Genomic DNA, 27,219 nt, shown 5'->3' on the forward strand with positions numbered 1-27,219 from the left:
CCACTGACCTGTATACAAAGTAGTCCCTCACACCCAGCTCCAGGCATCTCACTAATACATAGTGCTGTGGGATCTAAGTGTCCTAAATTTTCTTCTCACTTTCCAATATTTTAAACAATTGCTATGGATGAAATATTTATTTTCTCACATACTGTTAAAAAATACGCAAACTTATTTTCCCCTTTTAAATTCAACAAGGAGATGATTTCCCAATCCATTGCAGTCACTCACATTTTCTTTATCTATTAAAAATCATCTCAACAGCCTGATAGATTTCTTTAGGACACTGTTAAGTTTACAATTCCAGATTGTAAATTGTTGTTAGTGTAAACGTCTCAAGATGTTATATCTGGAATGGACATTTGGAACTGTGTTTTAAAGTAAAAAAATAAATAAATAATAGAATAATAATAATAATAATAATAATAATAATAATAATAATAATAAATAATATAACCATTGCTTAGGCTGCAGAATTTATAATGACAGCATGTTCCTATTCATATAATAATAATAATAATAATGATAATGATAATAATAATAATAATAATAATAATAATAATTATTATTATTATTATTATTATTAAGTATGGTTACGTAACTGATAACTCAGTGAATGCATCCTATTCTAACTGTAACATTTCTATTGCAGTCTAACACCTATCAGGCTGTGTTAATCACAGACGGCGTCTTCTCTTTCTGTCTGATGCGATTTGCAGATGGAGGAATGAACTGGAGATATTACGCTCTTCCTTATTATTACTTGCCAAAAATGGGCTACTTCAGGTATACTGCTTGTATATTACTACATAACTACATTGTACATTGGGCTACTTCAGGTATACTGCTTGTATATTACTACATAACTACATTGTACATTGGGCTACTTCAGGTATACTGCTTGTATATTACTACATAACTACATTGTACATTGGGCTACTTCAGGTATACAGCTTGTATATTACTACATAACTACATTGTACATTGGGCTACTTCAGGTATACTGCTTGTATATTACTACATAACTACATTGTACATTGGGTTACTTCAGGTATACTGCTTGTATATTACTACATAACTACATTGTACATTGGGCTACTTCAGGTATACAGCTTGTATATTACTACATAACTACATTGTACATTGGGCTACTTCAGGTATACAGCTTGTACATTACTACATAACTACATTGTACATTGGGCTACTTCAGGTGGACTGCTTGTACATTACTACATAACTACATTGTACATTGGGCTACTTCAGGTATACTGCTTGTATATTACTACATAACTACATTGTACATTGGGCTACTTCAGGTATACAGCTTGTATATTACTACATAACTACATTGTACATTGGGCTACTTCAGGTATACTGCTTGTATATTATAGCTCTTTGATGCTTATAGAGGAGAAAGTTGCTTCCAATAACTCTGTTCTATGTATGTTTATTGTCCAGTTCATCTCCAGTTATTCTTTTTAAGTGAATGTCTACAGATCTCAGTAGCCGTCTTCTATATTAGCGCAATGTAGTCTTATGATAAAGTGTTATATTATATCTATAACTACTGTTTTACCTTTTTTTTTTTTTTTATTTATGTTTTTAGTGGGGAAACGTCATACTATTCTAGTAAATTCCCAGCATATAATGACCCACAAACTAACTCTTATTCGGATATCCAGAAAAGATATACTCCAGATCAGTATGTGGGACAAAACACACGTGAGTTCTTCTAAATAATGAATATGTTATCATATTACTTTCAAATTATTTTTTTTGCTCATATTCTGTGAGCATTCATATGAGATAGGCAAGACACCGACTGACCCACTCAGACACTAAAAACACAGCACTTACAGCTCAGTCTTCTCCCTCTTCCTCTCTGTTAGGCTGCTCTCCACACTGTGAGGTTGAGGACCTTCAGGTCATGTGATCAGGTCCTTCACTCTTTCCTCTCACAGGTCCTGCTCCTTCTCTGTCTTCTGATGTTCAGCGCTCACCCTGCACTAGGGGATGAACATTAGAACACCAGGCCTCTCCTTCTCTGGGCCCCTAGAGGCGCTGTGGGCTCCGCACTTGCCCTGTACTGACGCCGCCCCTGGTTTATGCCTTCGAGAGATGGGGAAAAGCCATATATTGGCGGCAGCATATCTATGGGACAATAGTATGTGTGTGGGGGATGGGGGGGGGGGGGGTCAAGCCAAGCTTTTGCATTATTGCATTGGGGCCCATGATTCCTTAGCTATGCAGCTGAGCACAGCACTAGATAGCCATATACTTGAGGCCTTAGTAGTAGTACAGTACACAGTAAAAATACATAAATTATTTATTTATGCTAAAAGGTTACAATAGATATCCTATTATTACCAATTTTAATTCATATTTTTTGTTCTTCTTATAACAGTAAAAAAAGGCTATTGGGCGTATCGTCTGGAATATAACACGGCCAGTACAACCAACTACAGGCAGAAATGTTTGAACTGGTATTATGAAGACATTAAATCCTATCCATACTGGATATATTACTCACGTCCGTGCCCTTGCTCGTATTGGCAGGCCGTATTTGATTCTTCTTATAGAACAGCAAATAATCTACAGTATTATGGCTTCCAACAGAAAAATACAGGTTAGTTGCGATATTTCAAAGTACATAAGTACATTCTTAGGCTAAGTTCACACAACATATCTTTTCTATTAATCATGGCCGTTGTTGCAAATTGCAAAAAAACCCAAAACATTGCGTTGAAGTCAGAGGGAATTTCAGACGGAGTGGATGCACATATTATACGCTCCGGCCAGGATTCCTAGCGGCCGCACGAAAAACTGACATGTCAGTTTTGTGCGGCCACTATTCATTGAATAGTGGCTGCATAGACCTGTCAGTTCACACAATGGAAAGTGGGGCTTCGGTGTGTAATGGTGAATTGGGATGCGGGCACACATGGATGCGCCTTCATTCCAGTTCAACATAAATAAAGTTCATCTGGCCGGTACTGCCCTACTGCACTACTGGCCGGGATGAACTTCATTGGCACCAGCCATTCTGTGACTTAACCTTTGGATGGGTCTTTAATTGAAAAGCCATTAAATTTAATAGTAAAACCAGTGAAAGGACGGTAAAAAATTAAAAACTAAAAAATAATGTCCGAAAGTAATTGTCATGATCATTATCTTGTCATCTGCACAGACAACGTCTGTCATTTTATATATATTGTGTGCATTGGACGTTTGTCATCCCATTGACCTCAATGCACTGCATCGCGGCAATAACAGGCGTCTTTTTAAATAGAAAAAGTGGATGCCTTTTCTCTTTATTTGGCGTTGTGTGCACATAGCCCAGAGAGTAGAAATGCAGAAAATGATTCATCACTAAATTGTTCCATTTTGCTCCTTTAGATTTGTATAGTGCCAGCAACACTTTCCAGACATCATTTTCACCATGGTATGGAGGAGGCACAAGATGTTACTACAATATTTGGGGCAGCTTGTCCTATGGAGAGTATGAAAGATACCTACCAACCCCGTGGGATTATGAAAACAGCTGGCTGAGATGGTGGAACCCTTACTACTACTATTTCTATTATTACAGCTACTTTTTGTTACAAGTCCAGGAACAAAGTGCCCTATACAAAAGTAAGAATAATGTCATACTCATCTATGGAGAGTAATAGTTTAATTTAAGTTTCTACCTAAAAAGAAAGTCATAGTCTAGGTTCACCATTTGTAAAATTACGGCTGTCTTTCATAACAACAGCCGCCATTGCTCAAATATCGTCAGTTATTTCGAAATAACAGATCAGATGTTATTTGCACAATGACGGCCGTTGTTATGAAAGACGAACGTCATTTTTACAAAGGGTGGACCTAGCCATACACAGTATGAGATTTTGATCGCTTTTTAATTTTTTTTCTAATATATAATTATATATTATATATATATTATATATCACCATGAGGGAACAATACTGTAATATTTTAATAGATTGTACAATTCTACACGCTACGATATATAATATGTTTATTTTTTTATATGTTTTTAATATTTTTATTTGTATAATAGGAGAGGCAGTAATATAAACGTTTATTGGGACTTGTTTTTTAGAGTTTTTTTAAAAAATATGTTTAATTTTTTATATATTTTTTTTTACAAATTTCTAAATTGTATGTATAATTCCCTTAGAGGACTTATATACAGTATGCAATGCTCTGGTTGGATATACTGATCAATGCTAGGCCATAGCATAGCATGGATCAGTACTAGGGATGGTCCGAACCTGCCGAGGTTCGGGTTCGTTCGAACCCGAACTCTCGGCAATGATTCCAGCTGTCTGCCCTCTCCGTGGAGCAGGTGGATACAGCGGGAGGACCGTCTAGTAAAACTGGGATACAGCCATAGCCATAGGCTTTTCCAGGCGTTCCTCCCGCTGTATCCACCCGCTGCACGGAGTGGCCAGACAGCATGAATCTGATGCCGAGCGTTCGGGTTCATACGAACCCAAACCTCGTCAGGTTCAGACCATCCTTAATCAGTACTATTGGCAATCTGCACATAGAGTCTGTCTGAGAGCAGTCTCTATGCACGGATCGCCGATCTGACAGGACCGAGGTAAGTGGTTTACCACTGCTACAGGGGTCCCAATCAGTCAGTGACAGGTGCTTATCTTGTCACTGACTTCCTTAAACACTGCGACATTTAAGGGGTTAATGTAAATATACGGTCCTACTACACATGGAGTATGAATATGGCTCCTACTGCAAAAGGAACGTATATGTATGTATTGTGGACGTGAAGGGTTTAAAAAAACTGTCCAAAAGACTGCCGCAGATGCTATATGTGAACATCCCCTAACACTAGATTTTTCTTGTCCTTACAGAAAATGAAGTTGATCCCTACAATAATTGCTGCAGGTACTCCTCCCTATGCTACTTGTATCAGCAGAGAAGACCCTCTGATTACTGCTATGGATATATTCCACCACGTGTTGGTAAGCGTTCCTTGCATGAAGCTGCCTAGCTATTAATTTGTTAGTGTTCAAAATTGAATTTTTTTCATTTTTTATATATTTTTTTGAAAATAAATGCATTTTTTTGTTTTAGGCTTGCTATATGGTGACCCCCACATCAGCACACTAGATGGAGTAAAATATACTTTCAATGGCTGGGGAGAGTTCATTTTGTCCAATGTCAAAGATGAGAATGGCACGGTTATCTTTAGACTTCAGGGTCGTACTGCTAGGGCAGGCAATGGAACTCAGGCAACCAACTTTGTTGGACTGGCTGCCATCATTCAAAATGAGACAACGGTAAGGTTGGCCTTATAGATGTCTCCACCTGTGCGGGTATTACATGTCATATGTTGCAAATAGTTGACTGGAAACAAATTAAACCTCTCACTATCACTATGCTATCACTATGACTATGCTATCACTATGACTATGCTATCACTATGACTATGCTATCACTATCCGTATGACTATGCTGTCACTATCACTATGACTATGCTGTCACTATCAGTATGACTATGCTGTCACTATCACTATGACTATGCTATCACTATCAGAATGACTATGCTGTCACTATCAGTATGACTATGCTGTCACTATCACTATGACTATGCTATCACTATCAGTATGACTATGCTGTCACTATCACTATGACTATGCTATCACTATCAGAATGACTATGCTGTCACTATCAGTATGACTATGCTATCACTATCAGAATGACTATGCTGTCACTATCAGTATGACTATGCTATCACTATCAGAATGACTATGCTGTCACTATCAGTATGACTATGCTATCACTATCAGTATGACTATGCTGTCACTATCACTATGATTATGCTATCACTATCACTATGACTATGCTATAACTACGAGTATGTTATCACTATGACTATACTATCACTATCACTATCACTATGCTATCACTATCACTATGCTATCACTATCACTATGCTATCACTATGACTATGCTATCACTATGACTATGCTATCACTATGACTATGCTATCACTATGACTATGCTATCACTATCACTATGCTATCACTATCACTATACCATCACTACCACTATGAATATGCTATCACTATCACTGTGACTATGCTATCACTATCACTATGCTATCACTATGACTATGCTATCACTATCACTATGCTATCACTATGACTATGCTATCACTATGACTATGCTATCACTATGACTATGCTATCACTATGACTATGCTATCACTATGACTATGCTATCACTATCACTATGCTATCACTATCACTATACCATCACTACCACTATGAATATGCTATCACTATCACTGTGACTATGCTATCACTATCACTATGCTATCACTATGACTATGCTATCACTATCACTATGTTATCACTATCACTATGCTATCACTATCACTATGCTATCACTATCACTATGCTATCACTATGACTATGCTATCACTATCACTATGCTATCACTATCACTATGCTATCACTATCACTATGCTATCACTATCACTATGTTATCACTATCACTATGCTATCACTATGACTATGCTATCACTATGACTATGCTATCACTATGACTATGCTATCACTATGACTATGCTATCACTATCACTATGCTATCACTATCACTATACCATCACTACCACTATGAATATGCTATCACTATCACTGTGACTATGCTATCACTATCACTATGCTATCACTATGACTATGCTATCACTATCACTATGCTATCACTATGACTATGCTATCACTATGACTATGCTATCACTATGACTATGCTATCACTATCACTATGCTATGACTATGCTATAACTATGACTATGCTATAACTATCACTATGACTATGCTATCACTATCACTATGACTATGCTATCACTATCACTATGACTATGCTATAACTATGACTATGCTATAACTATCACTATGACTATGCTATAACTATCACTATGACTATGCTATAACTATCACTATGACTATGCTATAACTATCACTATGACTATGCTATCACTATCACTATGACTATGCATCGCCCTATAATATGTGGTAACTGGTCTCATTTATAGGTGGAGTGGATACTTGAGGGAAGCAATTCAACTATTGTGAAACTCAATGGCACTGCATTTACTTTACCAGGTAAGATAATATTTCAGGTCAGAAATCATTGAAGTTGAGTGCAATTTTATTTTTGGGAATTTATTGCGTACAAATGGTTGTTTGATCATTAACCCTTAGCCGCACCAAGACGTATAGTAATGTTTCGGTGCAGCACTGCCAGTGTAACGGGAGATCAGGAGCCGACCTCCTGTTATACTCTGTGGCCCTTATGTGTAGTAGAGGGCTTCCGCTTCATGCCGGATTGCCGTGGTGGCATGAATGAACCCCTTAGATTCTATTTAGATGCCCCTAACCTGGTGTCTAGTGGTGGTCGCCGGTGTCCGGTGGGGTCTTGTTGTCCGATCCTCTTTATATTTCCATCCCACAAGCCTCGAGTGTCCGTGTCTGGGCTTTGTAATGCAATTGACTGATAGTGGCTTCTCCTGCAGCCTCTCTCAGTCGATTGTCGAGAACACTGATTATAGCTTGTATAAAGCTATGATCAGTATAAGAAATCAAAAGATTGCTTATAATAGGCTCCTATGGGGACATAAAATGTGTGTAAAAAATTAACATTAATTTTATAGAATAAAAAAAACTTCCATAATAGAAGTTGAAATCACCCCCTTTCCCCTTTTTATAAAATAAAAAAGTATAAATAAATAATCAAATAAACATATGTGAGACCGTTGCATGTGTAATTGTCAGAACTATTAAGATCGGTGAACAGCGTAGACAAAAAAAAAAAATTCCAGACGCCAAAATTGGGAATTTTTGCTTTAAAAAAATAGAACAAAATTAATAAAAAGCGATCAAAAAGTCAAAGCCAAACCTAAGTAGTACCAATAAAAAGTACAGACCATAGTGCAAAATAGAGCCCTCATATAGCTTTATAGGTGAAAAAATAAAAGGGCCAAAGGGTCTGAGGCTATGTTCACACAGCATAATTTTTAATGACAATAATGGCCGTTGTTGGCAATTAAAACGTCTGTTCTTGTCGTAAAAAAAAAAAGTGTTACCTTGAAATCAATGCAGGTGATCTCTTGCTACTATCTATGTATTTGTGTGGATATACATGCGGTTTTGTGTGGCGATACATGATTCATATACTGCACTTTAATTCTTTATAGACAATGCTACATATATAAGTAAAGTCACTCTGGAAAAGACAAGCAAAAATGAAATACAAGCGTCATTCGATGGTGGGATCTCGATTACAGTTTCTGCTAGTGAGGGAGCTTTGAGCTTTGTCACAATGTTAGAAACTACTTACAAGAATAGAACGGAAGGCCTCCTTGGTAAGATATTCTTTCATCAGTTCATCAGGGGTTATCCAGTTAGGTAAACTATACAGAATGTTAAATCATCTCCCCTCCTTGAGACTAATAATTCATTCCATACATGTAATTACCTCATTTGTTTCTTCCCTCAGTTTTGAGCTGCTGCTTTCTGCTGAAGACACAAAAGTCTCTTTCTGAGCTGTTCAGTGTCTATCTCCTCTTAACCCCTCCTCCCCTCTGAGATGGTTCATGTAAACAGCCAACCAGGGATGTTGTTTACATCAGCCATCTGGAAGGTAGGAGGAGGAGGATAGGGGGTTGAGAGTAGAGACAGACTGAACAGCTCAGAAAGAGACTTTTGTGTCTTCAGCAGAAAGCAGGAGGCTCAATAATCAGGGAAGGAGACAGATACGGTAATGACATGTATGTCTCCGGGAGGGGGCACGATTCAATTACGTATTTTACCTAACAGGAGGACCCCTTTAAGTGCTACTGTGTATTTACATATTGTGTCTTATTTGCCTTGTACTCTGCATTCTATTGACTATAAATACAAGTAAGGGAAAACATGCTAGTAGTCTCTGAATAAGTCTCTACAAATGTTGGTTAATAACTGTGATATAAATGCTTTCACAGGAAAATTTAATGATGATAAGACAGACGATCTGATGGCAGCCAATGGAACCAAACTGGAGTTTAATGGGGTGAAACTTCCCAATGAATCCCTCATATTTGAAATCGGAATGACATGTAAGTGGTTATTTGAATCTCCATTTTCACTGACACATTAGACGAGAGGGGAGCAAATCAATTCACCGGTTTAGCCTTTTTATGGAGTAATGGTGCGTTTATACAGAGAGATTTAACTGACAGATCTTTGAAGCCAAAGTCAGGAACAGACTATAAACAGGGATCTATCCTGTATTCAAATCCATTCCCGACTTTGGCTTAAAAAATCTGTCAGATAAATCTGTCTGTGTAAACGCACCATAAGTTGCTCGTTCCCAGAATAGAATGAGGAGATCAATTCAACTATAGGCCATGTTCACACAATGTATTTTTTTATTACACCAGAGGCGTATGCCAGGGAAAGGGAGCAGATTCGCCCCTTTTCCCTGGCGTATGCCTCCCGACCGATGGGCGGGCTGGCAGAGCTTGCAGGGGCGTGATGAGGCGGGGAGGAGGCGTGGCCTCCTTCCGCGCCTCATTTTACATGATTTACACCTGCTTGCAGGCGCAAATCATGACGCAGATCCAGCAGGTGTAGATCTGGTACGCTAGGCGCAGATTTAGGCGCCCGGCCGAATTGACTAAGAGGCGTACGCCTCTTAGTGAATCCTGCTGCAAAAAGGGGGCGGGGCTTAATATAAGACCGGCGTACTTGTACGCCGGACTTCATAAATCCCCCCCATAGTATACACTCCAGCCAGGATTGCAAGCGGCCGCAACAAAACTGACATGTCGGTTTTGTGGGGCCGCTATTCATTGAATAATGGCCGCACAACCCTTGACAGGGCACACGATGGAGAGTGTGGCTTCGGCTGCAATGTCTGCAATGGCGAATTGGGGTGTAGGCCCACACAGATGCGCCCGCATCCCAATTCAATAGAAATAACTGTCAAACACAGTGTGAATCTGGTCTAAGGGTACATTCACACAGTGGAATACGCTTGAAGTTCTGCGGATTTCACAGTGTGAACGTACCCCCCTTTTTATAATAGTTGTGACCTGTGCCATGACCGTGCATCCTGTAGGTGTGAGCTATGACCATATAATGAGATATTGACCATATTTACCACATATGAGATGTTCTACCATTGATTTAGATGATGCACAGCAAAGCTTCAGTTGCTATTGGCCAGTTACCTCACATGCGACTTGACGTTATTGGAAGTGACTGGCCCCATCCACCAGAGATAAGCCAAAAATGTGTCCTCACTTCATACACTCAGGGGTTATGTACCTGTATACCTTGTCCTGAAAAGGGTGGCCCACCGCACAAAGATATCTAGCAAAGACGGTGTCCTTTAACATGGCGTCCTTTAACGTGCTACCGTTTCCTGTTAATTACGATCTCTTTGGTTTCGCAGGGAAAACTACACCGTCAAACAGCATCTTCACCTACAATGAAACAAATGGAGAAAACTGGTACACCTATAATAATAACACGTTTGTGCCAAAGTTTTACGATGAGCTGCTCCAAACCACCAACTCGGAAACCATCAAGAAAGCAAATGAAACCTGTCAGGGGAACGACGAGTGCATCTTTGATATCCTGAGCACTGGAAATTTTGCTTTAGGACAAGCCACACTTAACAGTATTAGCTCGGCCAATGAACAACAAAGCACAATGAGTAAGAACTATTCTTTACCCTCTTCTCGTTGGTTTGTCACCTCTCCAGTAGTTTTATATATTTCTTGGTTTGATTTCAAGAGTATACAGCAATGGCAGATTGGCTGCTTTTTTGTTTGATTCTTCTATCCAAGTCCTTTAATGTACAAATCATTAACACATTACAGTCTATACATTCCGCTAATAAATGGTACAACTTCTCTCTACAGACAATTTTCCTCCAAATGTTACTGGACCCACAACCATCAAAACCAAGATTTTTCAGCCATTGACAGTATATTATACAGCCACAGATGATAACAATGACACCGTCATCTTCTCTCTGAAAACAAACTCCAGCGATATCAATATAACAGGTAAATATATGGTCATAGAGCTGATGATATACTGTAAGTGGAGCGGTCTTGTCGGCTTTATAGAAGAGACCAATCTAACCTGCTGATATGTCTCTATTGCACAGGAGACACCAAAAAGGATGGTATGTCTCTTATAGTATGTCTCTTACCTTCCTCCTCGGTGCCGTTCCAATGAAGTTAGTCATTTGCTCCATGGTCGGGTAAGACTGTTAGGAGCACTGCCCTGCCCTCATAGGACCGATACGCCCCCCCCGGCCGCCCCGCCCCTTTCTGAATGGAGGGGCGGGCCAGATCTGCACTATGGGGGCGGGCAGTGCTCCTAATGGTCTCACCGGACCGAGAAGCAAACTACTATGTGCACCGGAACAGCGCTGAGGATGAAAGTAAGAGACACACCATACGAGACATACTATAAGAGACATACCATCCTCTTTGGCATCTCCTGTACAATAGGGACATATCAGCAGGTTAGAGTTATCTAACCTCTCATAGTTCCCCTTTAATGGTATACAATGAAACATATTCATTTGCTATAAGCTATGACGTCCCTGCCATATAAAATGTCTCATATCCTACAAAATGAATCAGTTGTTTTCTTTGTAGATGTGCTTCACAATCTTCTCTTTTTCCGTACAGCTGATGGGAAGTTGGTTTGGTATCCCACCAGTTCAACACCTATTCAAGTCACGTTAGCCGCCAATGATTCTAAAGTCGCAACTGAAGTGATTTTGACTCTGGTGATCTGCAACTGCACCAACAATGGCAGCTGTCTCTATGATAGTGCCACCAGTCTAGGAAATGAGACCACAACCTTCATGGTAAACCCTCCTATTGCATGATGTCACCATATGATGATGGAATACATATCTAAGTACATGTACAATTAAAATAAATGGCATCATCTATCTGTTTTACCATGCAGGTAGCTGGATGTAACTGTTCTGCTGCATGGACCGGAATGTTCTGTGAAGAGGATTTTGATGCTTGTGCAGAAAACAAATGCTTTGTTAACAATTCTTGCGTTGATTTGAAAGCCCCTCAGATAGGATTCAGCTGTGGTCCATGTCCTACTACTCTAACTGGAGATGGAACAACCTGCACAGGTGGGTAAACGCTTTAACTTACATTTCTCTGTGCAATAATTTTGGAGTTAAGAAATGCATATTTTTTAGCTACTCTTAGGGTGCCGCATGTCACCGGCTGTGATTCCTACGGAACTTACTTAGTGCTCCCTTCTAAGGAATCCCGTCCGGAGTTTTTCTGTTTTCTGCAGCTATTCAGTGAATAGCGGCCGTAGGGAACCTGTCAGTGCACACAATGGAGCGTGCGGCCGGAGCTCCATTGTGTGCAGTGGGGCATTCGGATGTGGGCGCACACGAATACGTCCGCACTACAATTTAGCAGCAGTGAAGATCATCTGGCCGGTACTGCAGTACCAGCCAGGATGATCTACTTTGACACCGGCCGTTCCGTGACCCAGCCGGGTAACGGAACTGCCGGTGTCTTACTACGTGGGAACATGGCCTAAGGGAGAATAAAACGTCGCTGATATAGATCTGGACATATAGTCAAATTGTCATAGAATGAGGCTGTATTGTGAACCATATTTAGGCTATGTTCTCACAGCGTCTTTTTTAGACAAAAAAAACCTGCTGTTTTTTGGGGGTTTTTTTTAACTATGGCTGCTAATAACGGTCATGATCATTATTTATGTCGGCCATTATAAAATAACGGCCAGTAGTTTACAAACAACGGCCGATATTTCACATAAGAAGACGTTGTGGGAACATAGCCTCAATTACATTGGCCACACCAGGTTCAGGGATAGATGACATACTGACATGGGCCTTGTTACTGTCATCTATAAATGGCTGCCATACAGTAGAAACGTGTTGGAGAAGAGCTGTCTGCAGGCATTAACCACATGCAGCCAGGCCTCCTGGGTAGGTAAATCCTATAGGTGAAATAATAACATTAAAATTCTTGTACTTTCATCTTCTTAGCGTCACTAAAGCTGATAATCTATTTCCAGATATCGATGAATGTTACAGTAATACATCGTCGTGTCAGCAGATCTGTAATAATTTCATGGGTGGATACAACTGCAGCTGCCACGCCGGCTACAAGGTGGATGGAAACGACAGCTCTCTGTGTGTCGGTAACGTATCCGTCATCATTCTGTCCCTTAAAAAAACTGTTTTTATATGGTTGTAGAAAGAGACATTATTATTATCATCATCACAGAAATAAAATATCCCATAATACTCAGGGTAATTAACTATCAGGATCCTATAAAAATAATATTCACTTCTATAGCATCGATATATTCCGCAGCACTCAACAATCCAAGGATAACGATACAGACAATAATCAGATATTAAAGAATGACGCACTAATAGGAGTAAGGGCCCGGCTCATATGAGCTGACAATCTGAGGGTGACACAAAAGAACGATGGTATTATTTCATGACTGTACTTGATAAATCCTTGGTCTCATAACATTTTTGCTAGTTGTTTTCATGTTTCCATTTCACTGGTGTGAACATGCGTGGATTCTGTCCTGGCCTAATTGATCACATTCTGGTAACGTCCTGCATCTTCTGGAGCGATTTCTACCAGCACCTTAGCAGTCAACTCCTTGCCTTGCCTGTGATTGACAGCTCTATCCTCCTGTCTTAGTTCTTGTCTATCTGCCGGTATCCCCTCTGGGACAGGGACCTGGCCTCCTTTAAGAATCAGTCACTCACTGAGCCTGATGCTGCTATAGCATATACATAGTGTGCCTATACTCACCCTGTGATTTGCTATCCTGATTTATTGGTTTCTGACTTGGGCTTGTGTCCCTGACTACGTATTTGTCTCCTGACTTGGTCTGTATTTTTGTCCTCTGTTTTTCTGGCTCTGGTTTGTATTATCTGAGCAACAAGAAGAGTTTTAGCTATTTCACCAGTAAGAAAAGAGTGGATTCTGGAAATGTTTTTGAAGTGCAGGTGACAAGAAGGAGAGGGGGTTGAACATAGGGAGTGAAAGACAGCTCAAAGTCTAGCATGATGCCAAGACAATGGGCGTGCTGCCGGGAGGTTATGGAATAGCCACACATGACAATATCAGGTCAGCTAGGTGAAAGCACAAGAGGTGCAGTTATCAAAATATTCCATTTTAGATAAAATATGACGTCTTCTTTTCCCCAGATATTAATGAGTGTCTTAATAATGACAACAAGTGTGCGAACAATAGTCGCTGTACCAACCTGCCCGGGAATTATACCTGCAGCTGTAAGCCTGGATATGAAGGAGACCCCTATCTGCTGTGTGTAGGTAAGGACTAATATGAACTGCGGCATATGCGTCATCACATCTCATCACCCTGTAATACATGACATAATGGAAAGAAATGAGGAATACAGATGATATTCACACATTGACAGCTAATATATACAATCTGTGCTTCATGTTTACAATAGACTGAATAGATTATCTATCTATCTATCTATCTATCTATCTTCTATCTATCTATCTATCTATCTATCTATCTATTATCTCTCTCCTATCTATCTATCTATCTATCTATCTATCTATCTCCTATCTATCTATCTATCTATCTATCTATTATCTCTCTCCTATCTATCTATCTATCTATCTATCTATCTCCTATCTATCTATCTGTCTCCTATCTATCTATCTCCTATCTATCTATCTATCTATCTATCTATCTATCTATCTATCTATCTGTCTCCTATCTATCTATCTCCTATCTATCTATCTATCTATCTATCTATCTATCTATCTATCTCCTATCTATCTCCTATCTATCTATCTCCTATCTATCTTCTATCTATCTATCTATCTATCTATCTATTATCTATCTATTTATCTATCTTCTATCTATCTATCTATCTATCTATCTATCTATCTATCTATCTATCTATCTCCTATCTATCTATCTATCTATCTATCTATTATCTATCTATTTATTATCTATCTATCTATCTCCTATCTATCTATCTATCTATCTATCTATCTATCTATCTATCTATCTATTATCTATCTATCTATCCTCTATCTGACGTGTAATTCACTAGCTTATTACTTATATCTTTAATAGATATCAATGAATGTGCCAGTAACACATCCAACTGTCCCAACCAATCGCTCTGTTTGAATACGGACGGCTCCTTTTACTGTCAGTGTTTGCCAGGATACAGTGGAGCAAACTGCTCAGGTAAGATTCATAAGAAATACAGAAAGCTGATATTCCTTTGAAATCCCCCAAAGTGACCTGTTTACAAAATGGGCATCCTACTCACGTGTCTGTATACAGAAATATCTGGCCTGATATCCTTCCAGACAATTACAACCCATGTACCTAACTTCTCATACTTAAAGTGTAACTGTCATATAAACGACCGTCATTTTAGCACCAAAAGAAATTCGTCTTCTAGTAATGATGGCCACTAAAATCATGGCCGTCCATAAAGACGGCCGTCATTTTCCCACTTATGGGAACATAGCCTTTCTGTGGTTTTGGCCCACTCCTGACTTTGGGTAAAATTCTGACAAATACTGACCAAATTAATATGTTTAAACGTAGCCTCATGTTTATTATTTTCTGCAGTTTTGTTTTTTACTCTCTTACACATGGTTTTATTCTGACGTACAAATAAATTAAAAATGAATTTCCCCTCCAAAAAGATAAATCACTGGATGAAATCTCAAAAACAAGAGAAAGATATGTCCGTAATTAAAAACAACTATAAAGAGAGTTGAAAATAATTTGCTGTTTTTACTATTATAAATTATGGCTATTTTTTGGAATTCTAAAATACTGCCAAAACCCAACACTGTGCATGTTATGGTGTATGATGATCACGCTTTTATACTTTATGCTGCAGATATAGATGAATGCCTGAATTCTACTTCCTGCCCTTCTCATTCAAACTGTATCAACACGCTCGGCTCGTACAAATGCGATTGTAAACAAGGGTATGGCGGTGAAAACTGCACAGACATAGATGAGTGTTTAACTACAAACAACTGCAGTCTATGGGCAAACTGCTCCAACACGGACGGCTCCTATAAGTGTACATGCCGGACAGGATACACCGGTGATGGAGTGAAATGTGATGGTGAGTATATGGCTATGCTCCCACTGCGTAACTATATAATCTTGTTAAATAGAAGGCCGCTAATAATAATCATTATTAGCTGGCGTCTATGTTACGTGATGGCCGACTATTTCTTTAGTATTACAGCTCCCCCCCCCTCAGTAACGTTTATCTTTCGCCAGTCGCTAGCTTTAAAGTGATATAGCCCCCCCCCCCCCCTTCCTTCTATATGAGGAGTTCTCAGCACCTTCTTACGCTTATATTCTGGACATTTCATATATTACTGTATAAAGGATTTCTTGGTGGTCCCTCTCCTCAAAAATGCATGTTATTGTTGGTGGACAGTAGCCATTGTCAGGGGCGGTCTTGGCATTTCTGGGGCCCCAAGCGAAGTTATGTCTGGGCCCCCCCCCTCGACAAGCGTTCCAAAACAATAGACCGCTGTGTGTTGCATCCAGTAGTATATACCCCTTGTGCGCTACTGCCAGTAATATATACTCCTTGTGTGCTGCCCCCAATAGTATATACCCCTTGTGTCCTGCCCCCAGTAGTATATACCTTGCCCCAATAGTATATAGACCCCTGTGTGTTCCCCCAGTTATATATAGCCCCCCGTGTGCTCACCCAGAAGTATATAGACCTACCGTGTGCTGCCCCAGTTGTATATAGACCCCCTGTGTGCTGCCCCCAGTTGTATGTACCCCCTGTGTGCTTCCCCACTAGTATATAGGCTCCCTGTGTGCTCCCTCAGGGGTATTTAGCCCCCCTATGTGCTCCCCCACTTGGATATAGACCTCCTGTGTGCTCCCCACTTGGATATAGACCCCTGTATATTCCTCCAGTAGTATATAAACCCCCTGTGTGGTTTCCCCAGTAGTATATAGACCCCCTGTGTGCCCCACCAGTATTATATAGACCCCTTGTGTGCTGCCCCAGTAGTATACAGACCCCTGTGTGCTCCCCCAGTTATATATAGACCACCTGTGTGCCTCACAAGTAGTATATAGACCCCCTGTCTGTTCCCCCAGTAGTATATAGACCCCCTGTGTGCCCCACCAGTAGTATATAGACCCCCTGTGTGCCCCACCAGTAGTATATAGACCCCTGTGTGCTCCCCAGTAGTATATAGCCCCCCCCGTGTGCTCCCCCACTTGTATATAGACCTCCTGTGTGCTCTCCAAGTTGTATATAGACCACATTCTGCTCCCCCAAGTAGTATATAGACCCCCTGTGTGCTGCCCCCAGTAGTATATAGACCCCTCTGTGAACCCCCAGTACTCTATAGCCCCCCTGTGTGCTCCCCCTGTTATATAGCCCCCTGTGTGTTCCCCCCATTTATATAGACTCCCGATGTGCGCTCCCCCAGTTAAACAGACCCCTGTGTGCTAACCCTCCCATATAGTATATAACACAATAAAACAAACACTTATACTCACCTGGGTCCGGGCGTCTCCTCTTCTCTTCACTCTTGTGGCCCCAGGAAGGGTTTTCCCTGCGATCACAAGAGACCGCACTCCCCTTGTCCTGGCGCCGATGCTCCAGTGATCTCACTGGAGCGCCGGCACCACAAGGACAAAGCCGCCACTTGTGAACGCAGGGAAAACCCTTCCTGCGGCCACAAGAGTGACTGACAGGAAGGGAGCCAATGTCTCCCGCCCTGTCAGTGCTGCTGCATGTAACTATGAGCGCTCATTACGAGTGCTCATAGTTACAGTTCAGATGGCAGCAGTGAGCGGGGCAGCGGTCCTGCCCAGCGGTCTTGAGCACAAGAGCAAGGCGTGGGGGCCCCCCTGGATGTTGGAGGCCCCAAGCGATCGCTTGGGGTGCTTGGTGCCAAAGACCGCCACTGGCCATTGTGACCTAATTGGTTTTTAGGCCCCACCCCTCCAGCATGGGCCAACCTAGAAGCATAGGCCCCGCCCCCTCTGTGATGGCTGTCTTAGAGGGAGTGGGGGTTAGGCCTCTAGATCTGCCCGTTCCGATGACTCTGTGGAGGGGGCAGGGCTTATGCGTAGATGACGCCGCAGAGGGGTTGGGGCCTACTACGCCAATATAGGTGGGGATATGGACAGATGTGAAACCACGCCCATATGGCACTATCCATCAATAATAATAATAATTTTTGAGGGGACAGACCACCAAGAATTTCTTTATACGGTAAGATATGAAATGTCCAGAATATAAGCTTAAAGGTGTTATCCAGCAAAAATCTTTTTCTTTCAAATCAACTGATATCAGAAAGTTATATAGATTTGTCATTTACTTCTATTAAAAAATCTCAAGTCTTCCCATACTTATCAGCTGCTGTATGTCCTGCAGGAAATGTTTTATTTTCAGTCTGACACAGTGCTCTCTGCTGACATCTCTGGACGAGACAGGAACTTTGTCTCGGTTTTCCATGAATCCCCATAGAAAACCTCTCCTGCTCTGCACAGTTCCTGACATGGACAGAGGTGGCAGCAGAGAGACTGTGTCAGACAGAAAATAAAACAACACTTCCTGCAGGATTTACAGCAGCTGGTAAGTACTGGAAGACCTGAGATTTTTTAATAGAAGTAAATTACAAATCTATATAACTTTCTGATCTGTGTACATAGTATCCTGACATATACCTGGGATGTACAGATATGTCATGTGAACAGTCCCTAACAGCAATTTCATTTTCTTTGCACAATTCTGCAGATATCGATGAATGTTTCGTAAATTCCTCTATCTGTGGGGATCATGCGACTTGTAACAACACAAATGGCAGCTATGAATGCTCCTGCAACACTGGATTCAGCCTTGTAAACGGCAGCTGTGTGGGTAAGTACAGTGCCGCTGCGGATGTCACCGATAAAGTCGCTCTTAAAGAGCCGGTACAGCATTAGTTTCTAGAGGGTCATTACTAAATCTGCTCTTAAAAGGCCACTACTAAAGTTGCTCCTAAATAGGCTGGTACTGAATTAACTCTTGAAGGGCCGGTACTAAATCAGTTCTTTAAGGGTCAATACTGAATCCGCTCTTATGGTGCGTTCACACCTACAGGATCTGCAGCTGATTTTCTGCAGCAGATTTCATTTAAATAACTGAACACAGCATCAAATCTGCTGCAGATCTGCTGCAGATCCTGTAGGTGTGAACGCACCCTTAAAGAGACTATTCCGAATTCACTTTTAAAAGGCCGGTATAGAAGTATCTCTTAAAGGGAAAGTACTGAATAAGCTTCTAAAAGGCCAATACCAAATTCATTTTTAAAGGGTCACTACTGGATTTGCTTTTAAAGCGCCAGTACGAAGTAGCTCTTAAAAGGCAGGTTCCAAATTCACTCTTAAAGGGCCAGTACCGAATTTACTCTTAAAAGGCTGGTACTGAATTTGCTGTTAAAGGGATGGTACTGAATTAGCTCTTAAAAGGCCGGTACCAAATTCATTCTTAAAAAGGCCGACACAGAATTAGCTTTTAAATGGCTGGCACCCAAGTTTCTCTTAAAGGGCCAGCACCAAATTCGAAGCCAAAGGAGCACTCTGTAAGTCACTATTAAAGGGGCACTTTTTTCATGCTCCTCGAAATAATACATTAATTTTACATTACATGATTTTTTTTTATACAGTCCCAAATATTGCGCTAGACCTGATGCGGTGGATCGCTACCTGTTTCCAGCATGTGCCCTATTATTACCTTTACTTGTGTATATGTAGAAAATGCAGATGCCATTTGTGGCCACATGTATTGTTATGTCCATGGTTATTTGTCATTCTTTGAGAAACTTACAAACCATATGTATATATATATACTTTTCCCCCCACAGATGATGTAGAATGTAACAACCCAGAGTATTGCTCAGGATCGGGACAAAAGTGTGTAAATACAATAGGCAGCTTTAAATGTGAATGCCAGCCCGGTTACACAGACACCAACAACAGCTGCGTCGGTAAGTACGTCTGTCTATAATAACAATAGTCAGGAGGAACACATGCTGCATTGTCGAGATCCAATACAAATAAAGCCTGACTGAATTGATACACTATAATGGCCTTTAATGCAAATTATCTAAAATAACGGCCGTTGTTTACGGTCTTTTATGAATTCTATTGAACTCAATGCAAACAACGTCCGTCTGTTCACACAATGTATAGTGCAGCGGCCCCCAAATTAATGTCTGTAACAGTAATTTGTGGCCGTTATTTTGCAAACAGCGGCCGTTATTCTTAGCTGTTCACACAATGGTTTTGTTTCTGGCCGTCATTCAACCTTTTTTTTCAACTAAGTTCAATGTAAGGCTATGTAACAACGGCCATGATTTCTACAGTACTCACGTAGTGCTGCTTTCTAAGGAATCACAATCGGAGTGTATACACATGAGGAGGATTTATGAAGACTGACGTACAAGTACGCCGGTCTTATATAAGGCCCTTTCCCCGGCAGCATTCACTAAGAGGCGTACGCCCCTTAGTGAATCCAGCCGGCTGGCCGAACCTGCGCCCGGCGTACTAAATCTACACCTGTTCCCAGCAGGTGTAGATTTGGATCATGATTTGCACCTGCGAGCAGGCGTAAATCATGATAAATGAGGCGCAGGAGGAGACCACGCCTCCTCCCCGCCTTGCCGCACCCCCCCCCCAAGCTTACCCAGCCCACCCATCGGGAGGAGGGGCGAATCTAAACTCTCTTCCTGGGGTACGCCTGGGGGGTACGCTTTGTAAATATTCCTCATGGTATACACTCTGGCCGGGATCCCTAGCATGTCAGTTTTCTGCGGCCGCTATTCAGTGAATAGTGGCCGCAGAAAACCCTGTCAGTTCACACACTCTTCATTGTGAGCAGTGGGGAATTCTGATGCAGGCGTGCATGGATGCGCCCGCATCAGAATTCAGCAACACTGAAGATCATCTGGCCGTCTATCGAAAGACATTGTGTGAACATAGCCTAAAAGAAGCAACAAACATAATAAAAGTACACGGAAATGTGTTGCAATAATGTAAAAGAAATGTATTTGCTGCACTAATATCTCCTTTGCTTACTTCTGGCAGACATTAATGAGTGCAATGACTCCGCACTGAATAACTGCTCAGAACACGCCATCTGCTCCAATGTGGCCGGATCTTTTCAGTGCACTTGCAAGGCAAACTATACAGGAGATGGTGTCAACTGTACAGGTGAGTGGTAATATGCGAACGACGTTTATCTGATATAAATAATTGAATATAAATTTGAATTTTTTATAGTGTAAAAATGTCCTTTCTAACTCTGAATGGGAACGTAATGAAACGTTTACCAAGAAACGTTCACCTAATGCTGTGAGAATGTAGTGAAAGTCATAATAATATACATTTATATCTCTTTTAGTTATTGATGAATGCAAATTAAACACAACGTATTGTGAGCATAACTGCACCAGTTTCCTGGGCGGACACTTCTGCACGTGCAAGGAAGGTTATAAAGTGAATGAACAGAACAGCTCGAAGTGTGACGGTACAGTCTAACGTTTTATACAGTTATATATTTATTACCTAGTGATCACTAATCAGCCTTACATATACAAACTACAAATAATAACAATTTTAACAATTAAAGTTTTTCGCATAAATGGGGGGCAAACGCAACATTCATACTCGAGTCCTGGTGCCTGAGAGAATGGAAAGACCCCTCTGCTCCATTAAAAGACACATTGGCTGTCCCCCCCCCCAAAAAAAAAAACAAAAAACAAAAAAACAATGGCAATTTTTTTTTTTTAAATAACACCAATTATTTGCTGAAAATACTGACCAAAAGCCTTAGGCCATGTTCACACACTGTATTTGGCCGTTAAATGGTCGTTGTTGCATAGCAGTCTAAGGAACCACAGCCGTAGTGTATGCACCCTGTGGTTCTCTGTGGCCGCACAAAATAGACCTGACACTTATTTTGTGCGGCCACAGAGAACCACAGGGTGTACATGTTTTACCATACTTTACATTGCTGTCAATGGCAATTTGGAGTGTGGGCACACTTGAATGTGCCCGAATTCCAACTAAAATAAAGTGATGGTTATCACAGACATCGGTCGCCGTTTGACCCGGCAGGGTCACACAATGTATGAACATCGGCCGTTGTGTGTATATATCTACTAGCCCGCCCACTGCTTTTAGAGCAGAGTGGTGGTCAGTAACCTAGGCAACAAGCTTTCCACAAGGGAAAGAAAAGAGCAGCATCTCAGGAGAAGGAGGCAAAGTACTTAACTTAACGTAACATAACTTAACTTATTATTAGTTGAGAGTTGACTACCCCTTTAATGGTTCTTCATCTACCCAATGTACGCTGGATGCTGGATGTGTTATCTAATGTAAACACCAACAATGTTGCAACTTTTGTTTTTTAGCAATCCACACGACGACAGAATTCCCTGCAACAACTTTAACTAGTAATGAAACGGCAACAGACACTGTAACATCAGCTGCAAATGAATCCACAGTCAGCCAGACTACGACTACTAATCCTGCGGCATTTACAAACACAAGCTATGTCACTCCCGGTATAAATGTTACAATTCTTAATACAAGTCCAACAGTGTCCGACAATCAGACGGCCATGACCACTCAGGTTCCTTCCAATAACAACACTGTCACTCCTGGTACAAATATAACACAATCTGAGAATGGGGCGTTCATTACCACTCCTGGTCCGGATACAAACGCCAGCACTTTCACTCCCGGTATAAATTCAACAATATCACCTTCAAGTCCAGCTGTATCTGACAACCGGACCGCTACCACATCTCCCATTACTAACACCAGCTTTGTAACCTCAGAAGTAAATGTAACAGTTCAGACTCTAAGTCCAACAGACAACCGGACCTCCATGATCACTTCCGCCTCTGTTACAAACGCTAGCTCTGTCATTCCAGTTACTAATACAACTACTCCAACTCCAAGCCCAACAGGTTTTCACAATGAGACTTCTACGATCACTACAGCTTCTGCCACAAACACCAGCACTGTGACTCCTGGTGCAAATGAAACCTTTTCCACAGCAAGTCCAACATTGTCCAATAATGGGACGTCCATCACATCCCTGGCTCCTGTTACCAACACCAGCACCGCTACGCCTGTCCTATATTCAACCATTTCACTGGACAACCAGACTGTTATCACCTCCCCCAGTACTAACACCAGTCTTGTCACTTCGGAAGTAAATGTAACAGTTCACACCACAAGTCCATCAGTTTCTGACAATCAGACTTCTATTACCCCGACCGCTACTGTCACAAACAACCGCACTATCACTCCTGGTACAAATGAAACATTTCCCACTACAGGTCCAACACTGTCCAATAATGAGACCTTCATCACAACCCCGCCACCTCTTACTAACGCCAGCATTGTCACTTCTGTCATAAATTCAACCATTTCTCCTGACAACCAGACCGTTATCACCTCCCCCGGCACTAACAACAGTCTTGTCACTTCAGGAGTAAATACAACAGTTCATACTACAAGCCCAACAATGTCTGACAATCAGACGTCCATTATCACTACTGTCACAAACACCAGCTCTGTCACTCCTGGTACAAATGACACTTTTTCCACTGCAAGTCCAACACCGTCCAATAATGGGACGTCCATCACATCCCAGGCTCCTCTTACAAACACCAGCACTGCTACGCCTGTCCTACATTCAACAATTTCCACGGACAACCAGACCGTTATCACCTCACCCAGTACTAACACCAGTCTTGTCTCTCCTGGTACAAATACCACAATTTACACTACAAGTCCAACACCGTCCAATAATGCGACCTTCATCACAACCCCGGCACCTCTTGCTAACACCAGCCCTGTTACTTCTGTCATAAATTCAACGATTCCACCTAGAAGTCCAACAGTGTCTGACAACCAGACCATTATCACCACCCCCAGTACCAACAGCAGCCTTGTCACTTCAGGAGTAAATGTAACAGTTCCCAACACAAGCCCAACGATGTCTGACAATCTGACTTCTACTATTACTACCGCTTTTGCAACAAACACCAGCACAGTTACTCCTGTTGCAAATCAAACATTTCCCACTACAAGTCCAACACTGTCCAATAATCAGACGTCCATCACATCCCAAGCACCTCTTACACACACCAGCATTGTTACTCCTGTCCTAAATTCAACAATTTCACCGGACAACCAGACCACTATCACCTCCCCCAGTACTAAAACCAGTCTTGTCACTTCAGGAGTAAATGTAACAGTTCACACTACAAGCCCATCAGTTTCTGACAATCAGACCTCCATTATCACTACTGCTACTGTCACAAACACCAGCACTGTCACTCCTGGTGCAAATACCACAATTTCCAATACAAGTCCAACATTGTCCAATAATGTGACCTTCATCACAACCCCGGCAACCCTCACTAACACCAGCACCGTTCCTTCCGTTGTAACTTCAACAATTCCACCTACAAGTCCAACAGCGTCCGACAACCAGACCATTATCCCCTCCCCCAACACTAACACCAGCCTTGTCACGTCAAGAGTAAGTGTAACAGTTAACACCACAACAGTTTCTAACAATCAGACCTCCATTATCACTACCGCTATCATGACAAACACCAGCACTGTCACTCCTGGTACAAATACCACATTTCCCCCTACAAGTCCAACATTGTCCAATAATGTGACCTTCATCACAACCCCACCACCTCTTACTAACACCAGCACTATAACTTCTGTTGTAACTTCAACAATTCCACCTACAAGTCCAACAGTGTCGGACAACAAGACGACTATCATTTCCCCCAGTACTAACACCAGCCTTGTCACTTCAGGAGTAAATGTAACAGATCACACCACAATCCCATCAGTTTCTAACAATCAGACCTCCATTACCACTACCACATCTGTCACAAACACCAGCACTGTCACTCCTGGTACAAATACCACAATTTCGAGTCCACCAGCTTCTGTCAGTCAGACAACTGTCACCACTACTCTTTTTTTCACCAACTCCTCTGCGGACACTCCCACAAAGCCTACAGTGTCTGATAATCAGACAACCATCATCACTCCGGTTCCTGTCAGTAACACAAGCACAGTCAGCAGGGCCGCTAGTTCAGCAATTCCAACTGCATCTGACAACCAGACGTCGTTCGCTGCTCCTGCTACAACATCCACATCCGCCACATCTGGTATGAATGGAACAACTACAATAGCGAATAACAATCAAACCACCATCATCGCAAACAACAGCATTATTACTACTGGAAAAACTGGAAGCCAATCTACTATTACCAGTTCTGTGTCTAGTGTATCAACTACTATTCCATCAACTACAATGGGATCAACTACAATTCCATCAACTACAACGTCATCATCTACAATGTCATCAGCTACAATGTCATCACCTAGTACTAACACCAGTCTTGTCACTTCAGGAGTAAATGTAACAGTTTACACCACAAGTCCATCAGTTTCTGACAATCAGACGTCTACAATGTCATCACCCAGTACAACGTCATCAACTACAATGTCATCAACTGCAATTTCATCAGCTACAACGTCATCAGCTACAACGTCATCAGCTACAATGTCAACAGCTACAATGTCATCAGCTACAATGTCATCAGCTACAACGTCATCACTCAATACAACGTCATCAGCTACAATGTCATCAGCTACAATGTCATCAGCTACAATGTCATCAGCTACAATGTCATCAGCTACAACGTCATCACTCAATACAACGTCATCAGCTACAATGTCATCAGCTACAACGTCATCAGCTACAATGTCATCAGCTACAATGTCATCACTCAATACAACGTCATCAGCTACAACGTCATCAGCTACAATGTCATCACCCAGTACAACGTCATCAGCTACAACGTCATCAGCTACAACGTCATCAGCTACAATGTCATCAGCTACAATGTCATCAGCTACAACGTCATCAGCTACAATGTCATCACCCAGTACAACGTCATCAGCTACAATGTCATCAGCTACAACGTCATCAACAGCGTCATCAGCTACAACGTCATCGACGACAATGTCATCAACTGCAGCTACAACGCCAACATCTACTTCCACACTTTCACCGAGTACTGCAGCTCCACCATCAAGCACTACAGGAAGTGTCATTCCTGGTAAGTACTTGACTTCATACTCAAAAAAGTTACGTTTGATGGTGGTCCTGGCAGGCAGATCCCTACTGAATTTACTAGTCATTCGCCATTACTTCTTAGGATGGGGAAACATTTAATTTCAATGTATTGCAATGTACAGTGATGCAGCCGTAAAGCAAATTTTTTTTTACATGAATAGACCAGCGCAGGGATGTTGGTGCCACAGTCCTTTTTTTAAACCGCGACCCGGTTCCTGCGCATGGTGCTGGTCTATTAACAAGCACCTGCCGGGGATGACACACTGGAGGCGGGCCTGCTGACCCCTAGTGTGACTATCTCCCCTCCCCTTTGTGACGCAGTTACATTGATTCTAATGGAGGCACGTCACAGGGCATGTATATTTTCAATTTTCCAATATCTTGTTTTATAAAGGAAATGTTCCGGCGACCTTGCTTGAATGTAAGTATAATAACTTTTTTTTTTACCATAGCTGTTTCCCTATTTCCCTATGGAAAAACGGTTAATGATACTTACTACAACCCAGGATCGACAGCCTTCACCTCTCCAGTATTACAGCCAATAATGGGATTTCCCTTTGGAAACAGCTTAAAGAACTTTGTCTATGTAAGTATTACAGTAGTTTCCTGGGATCAGCATTTCGCCTCAGTCAATGATCTTTGAAAATTATCTTTAAACTATATGTTTTATCCTATTTTTTTTAGTACACGGATGATGGTCTAATTGTCTTCCCGGGATCCAAAAATGACTATTTTGCTTATATTAACCCGCCGAATAATGTATTAGAGGATTTGACCAGGATTGCTGTATATTGGAGTGATGCAGACTTGTCCAAAGGTGTGGGGACTACCTACTACCAGGTACGTTTGCTACAACAGCCAGGAGATCACAGTGTAGCCAGAGGTTCACAAATGTAGCCATATTTATGTAATCCAGTTC

The 27,219-nt window shown here is 41.4% G+C and overlaps 1 protein-coding gene across 1 annotated transcript in view; it reads left to right on the forward strand.

Moving 5' to 3' along the window:
- LOC138794682 (mucin-4-like) overlaps nt 1–25,578 on the forward strand; it is a 43,200-nt gene extending 17,622 nt beyond the window's left edge. Inside the window, exons 13-34 of the mRNA XM_069973489.1 lie at nt 653–786; nt 1,607–1,722; nt 2,405–2,626; nt 3,397–3,633; nt 4,875–4,985; nt 5,098–5,303; nt 7,064–7,133; nt 8,225–8,392; nt 9,011–9,124; nt 10,465–10,728; nt 10,937–11,083; nt 11,720–11,901; nt 12,006–12,186; nt 14,275–14,400; nt 15,188–15,304; nt 15,975–16,208; nt 18,870–18,992; nt 19,978–20,100; nt 21,200–21,325; nt 21,516–21,641; nt 22,528–25,445; nt 25,573–25,578. Coding sequence (XP_069829590.1) covers nt 653–786; nt 1,607–1,722; nt 2,405–2,626; nt 3,397–3,633; nt 4,875–4,985; nt 5,098–5,303; nt 7,064–7,133; nt 8,225–8,392; nt 9,011–9,124; nt 10,465–10,728; nt 10,937–11,083; nt 11,720–11,901; nt 12,006–12,186; nt 14,275–14,400; nt 15,188–15,304; nt 15,975–16,208; nt 18,870–18,992; nt 19,978–20,100; nt 21,200–21,325; nt 21,516–21,641; nt 22,528–25,445; nt 25,573–25,578 — 6,051 coding nt within the window. The remainder of the gene's footprint in view (nt 1–652; nt 787–1,606; nt 1,723–2,404; nt 2,627–3,396; nt 3,634–4,874; nt 4,986–5,097; nt 5,304–7,063; nt 7,134–8,224; nt 8,393–9,010; nt 9,125–10,464; nt 10,729–10,936; nt 11,084–11,719; nt 11,902–12,005; nt 12,187–14,274; nt 14,401–15,187; nt 15,305–15,974; nt 16,209–18,869; nt 18,993–19,977; nt 20,101–21,199; nt 21,326–21,515; nt 21,642–22,527; nt 25,446–25,572) is intronic.
- The last annotated feature ends 1,641 nt before the right edge of the window (nt 25,579–27,219 follow it).

Source organism: Dendropsophus ebraccatus, chromosome 6 (assembly GCF_027789765.1).
Source record: "Dendropsophus ebraccatus isolate aDenEbr1 chromosome 6, aDenEbr1.pat, whole genome shotgun sequence".
NCBI classification, from domain to species: domain Eukaryota; kingdom Metazoa; phylum Chordata; class Amphibia; order Anura; family Hylidae; genus Dendropsophus; species Dendropsophus ebraccatus.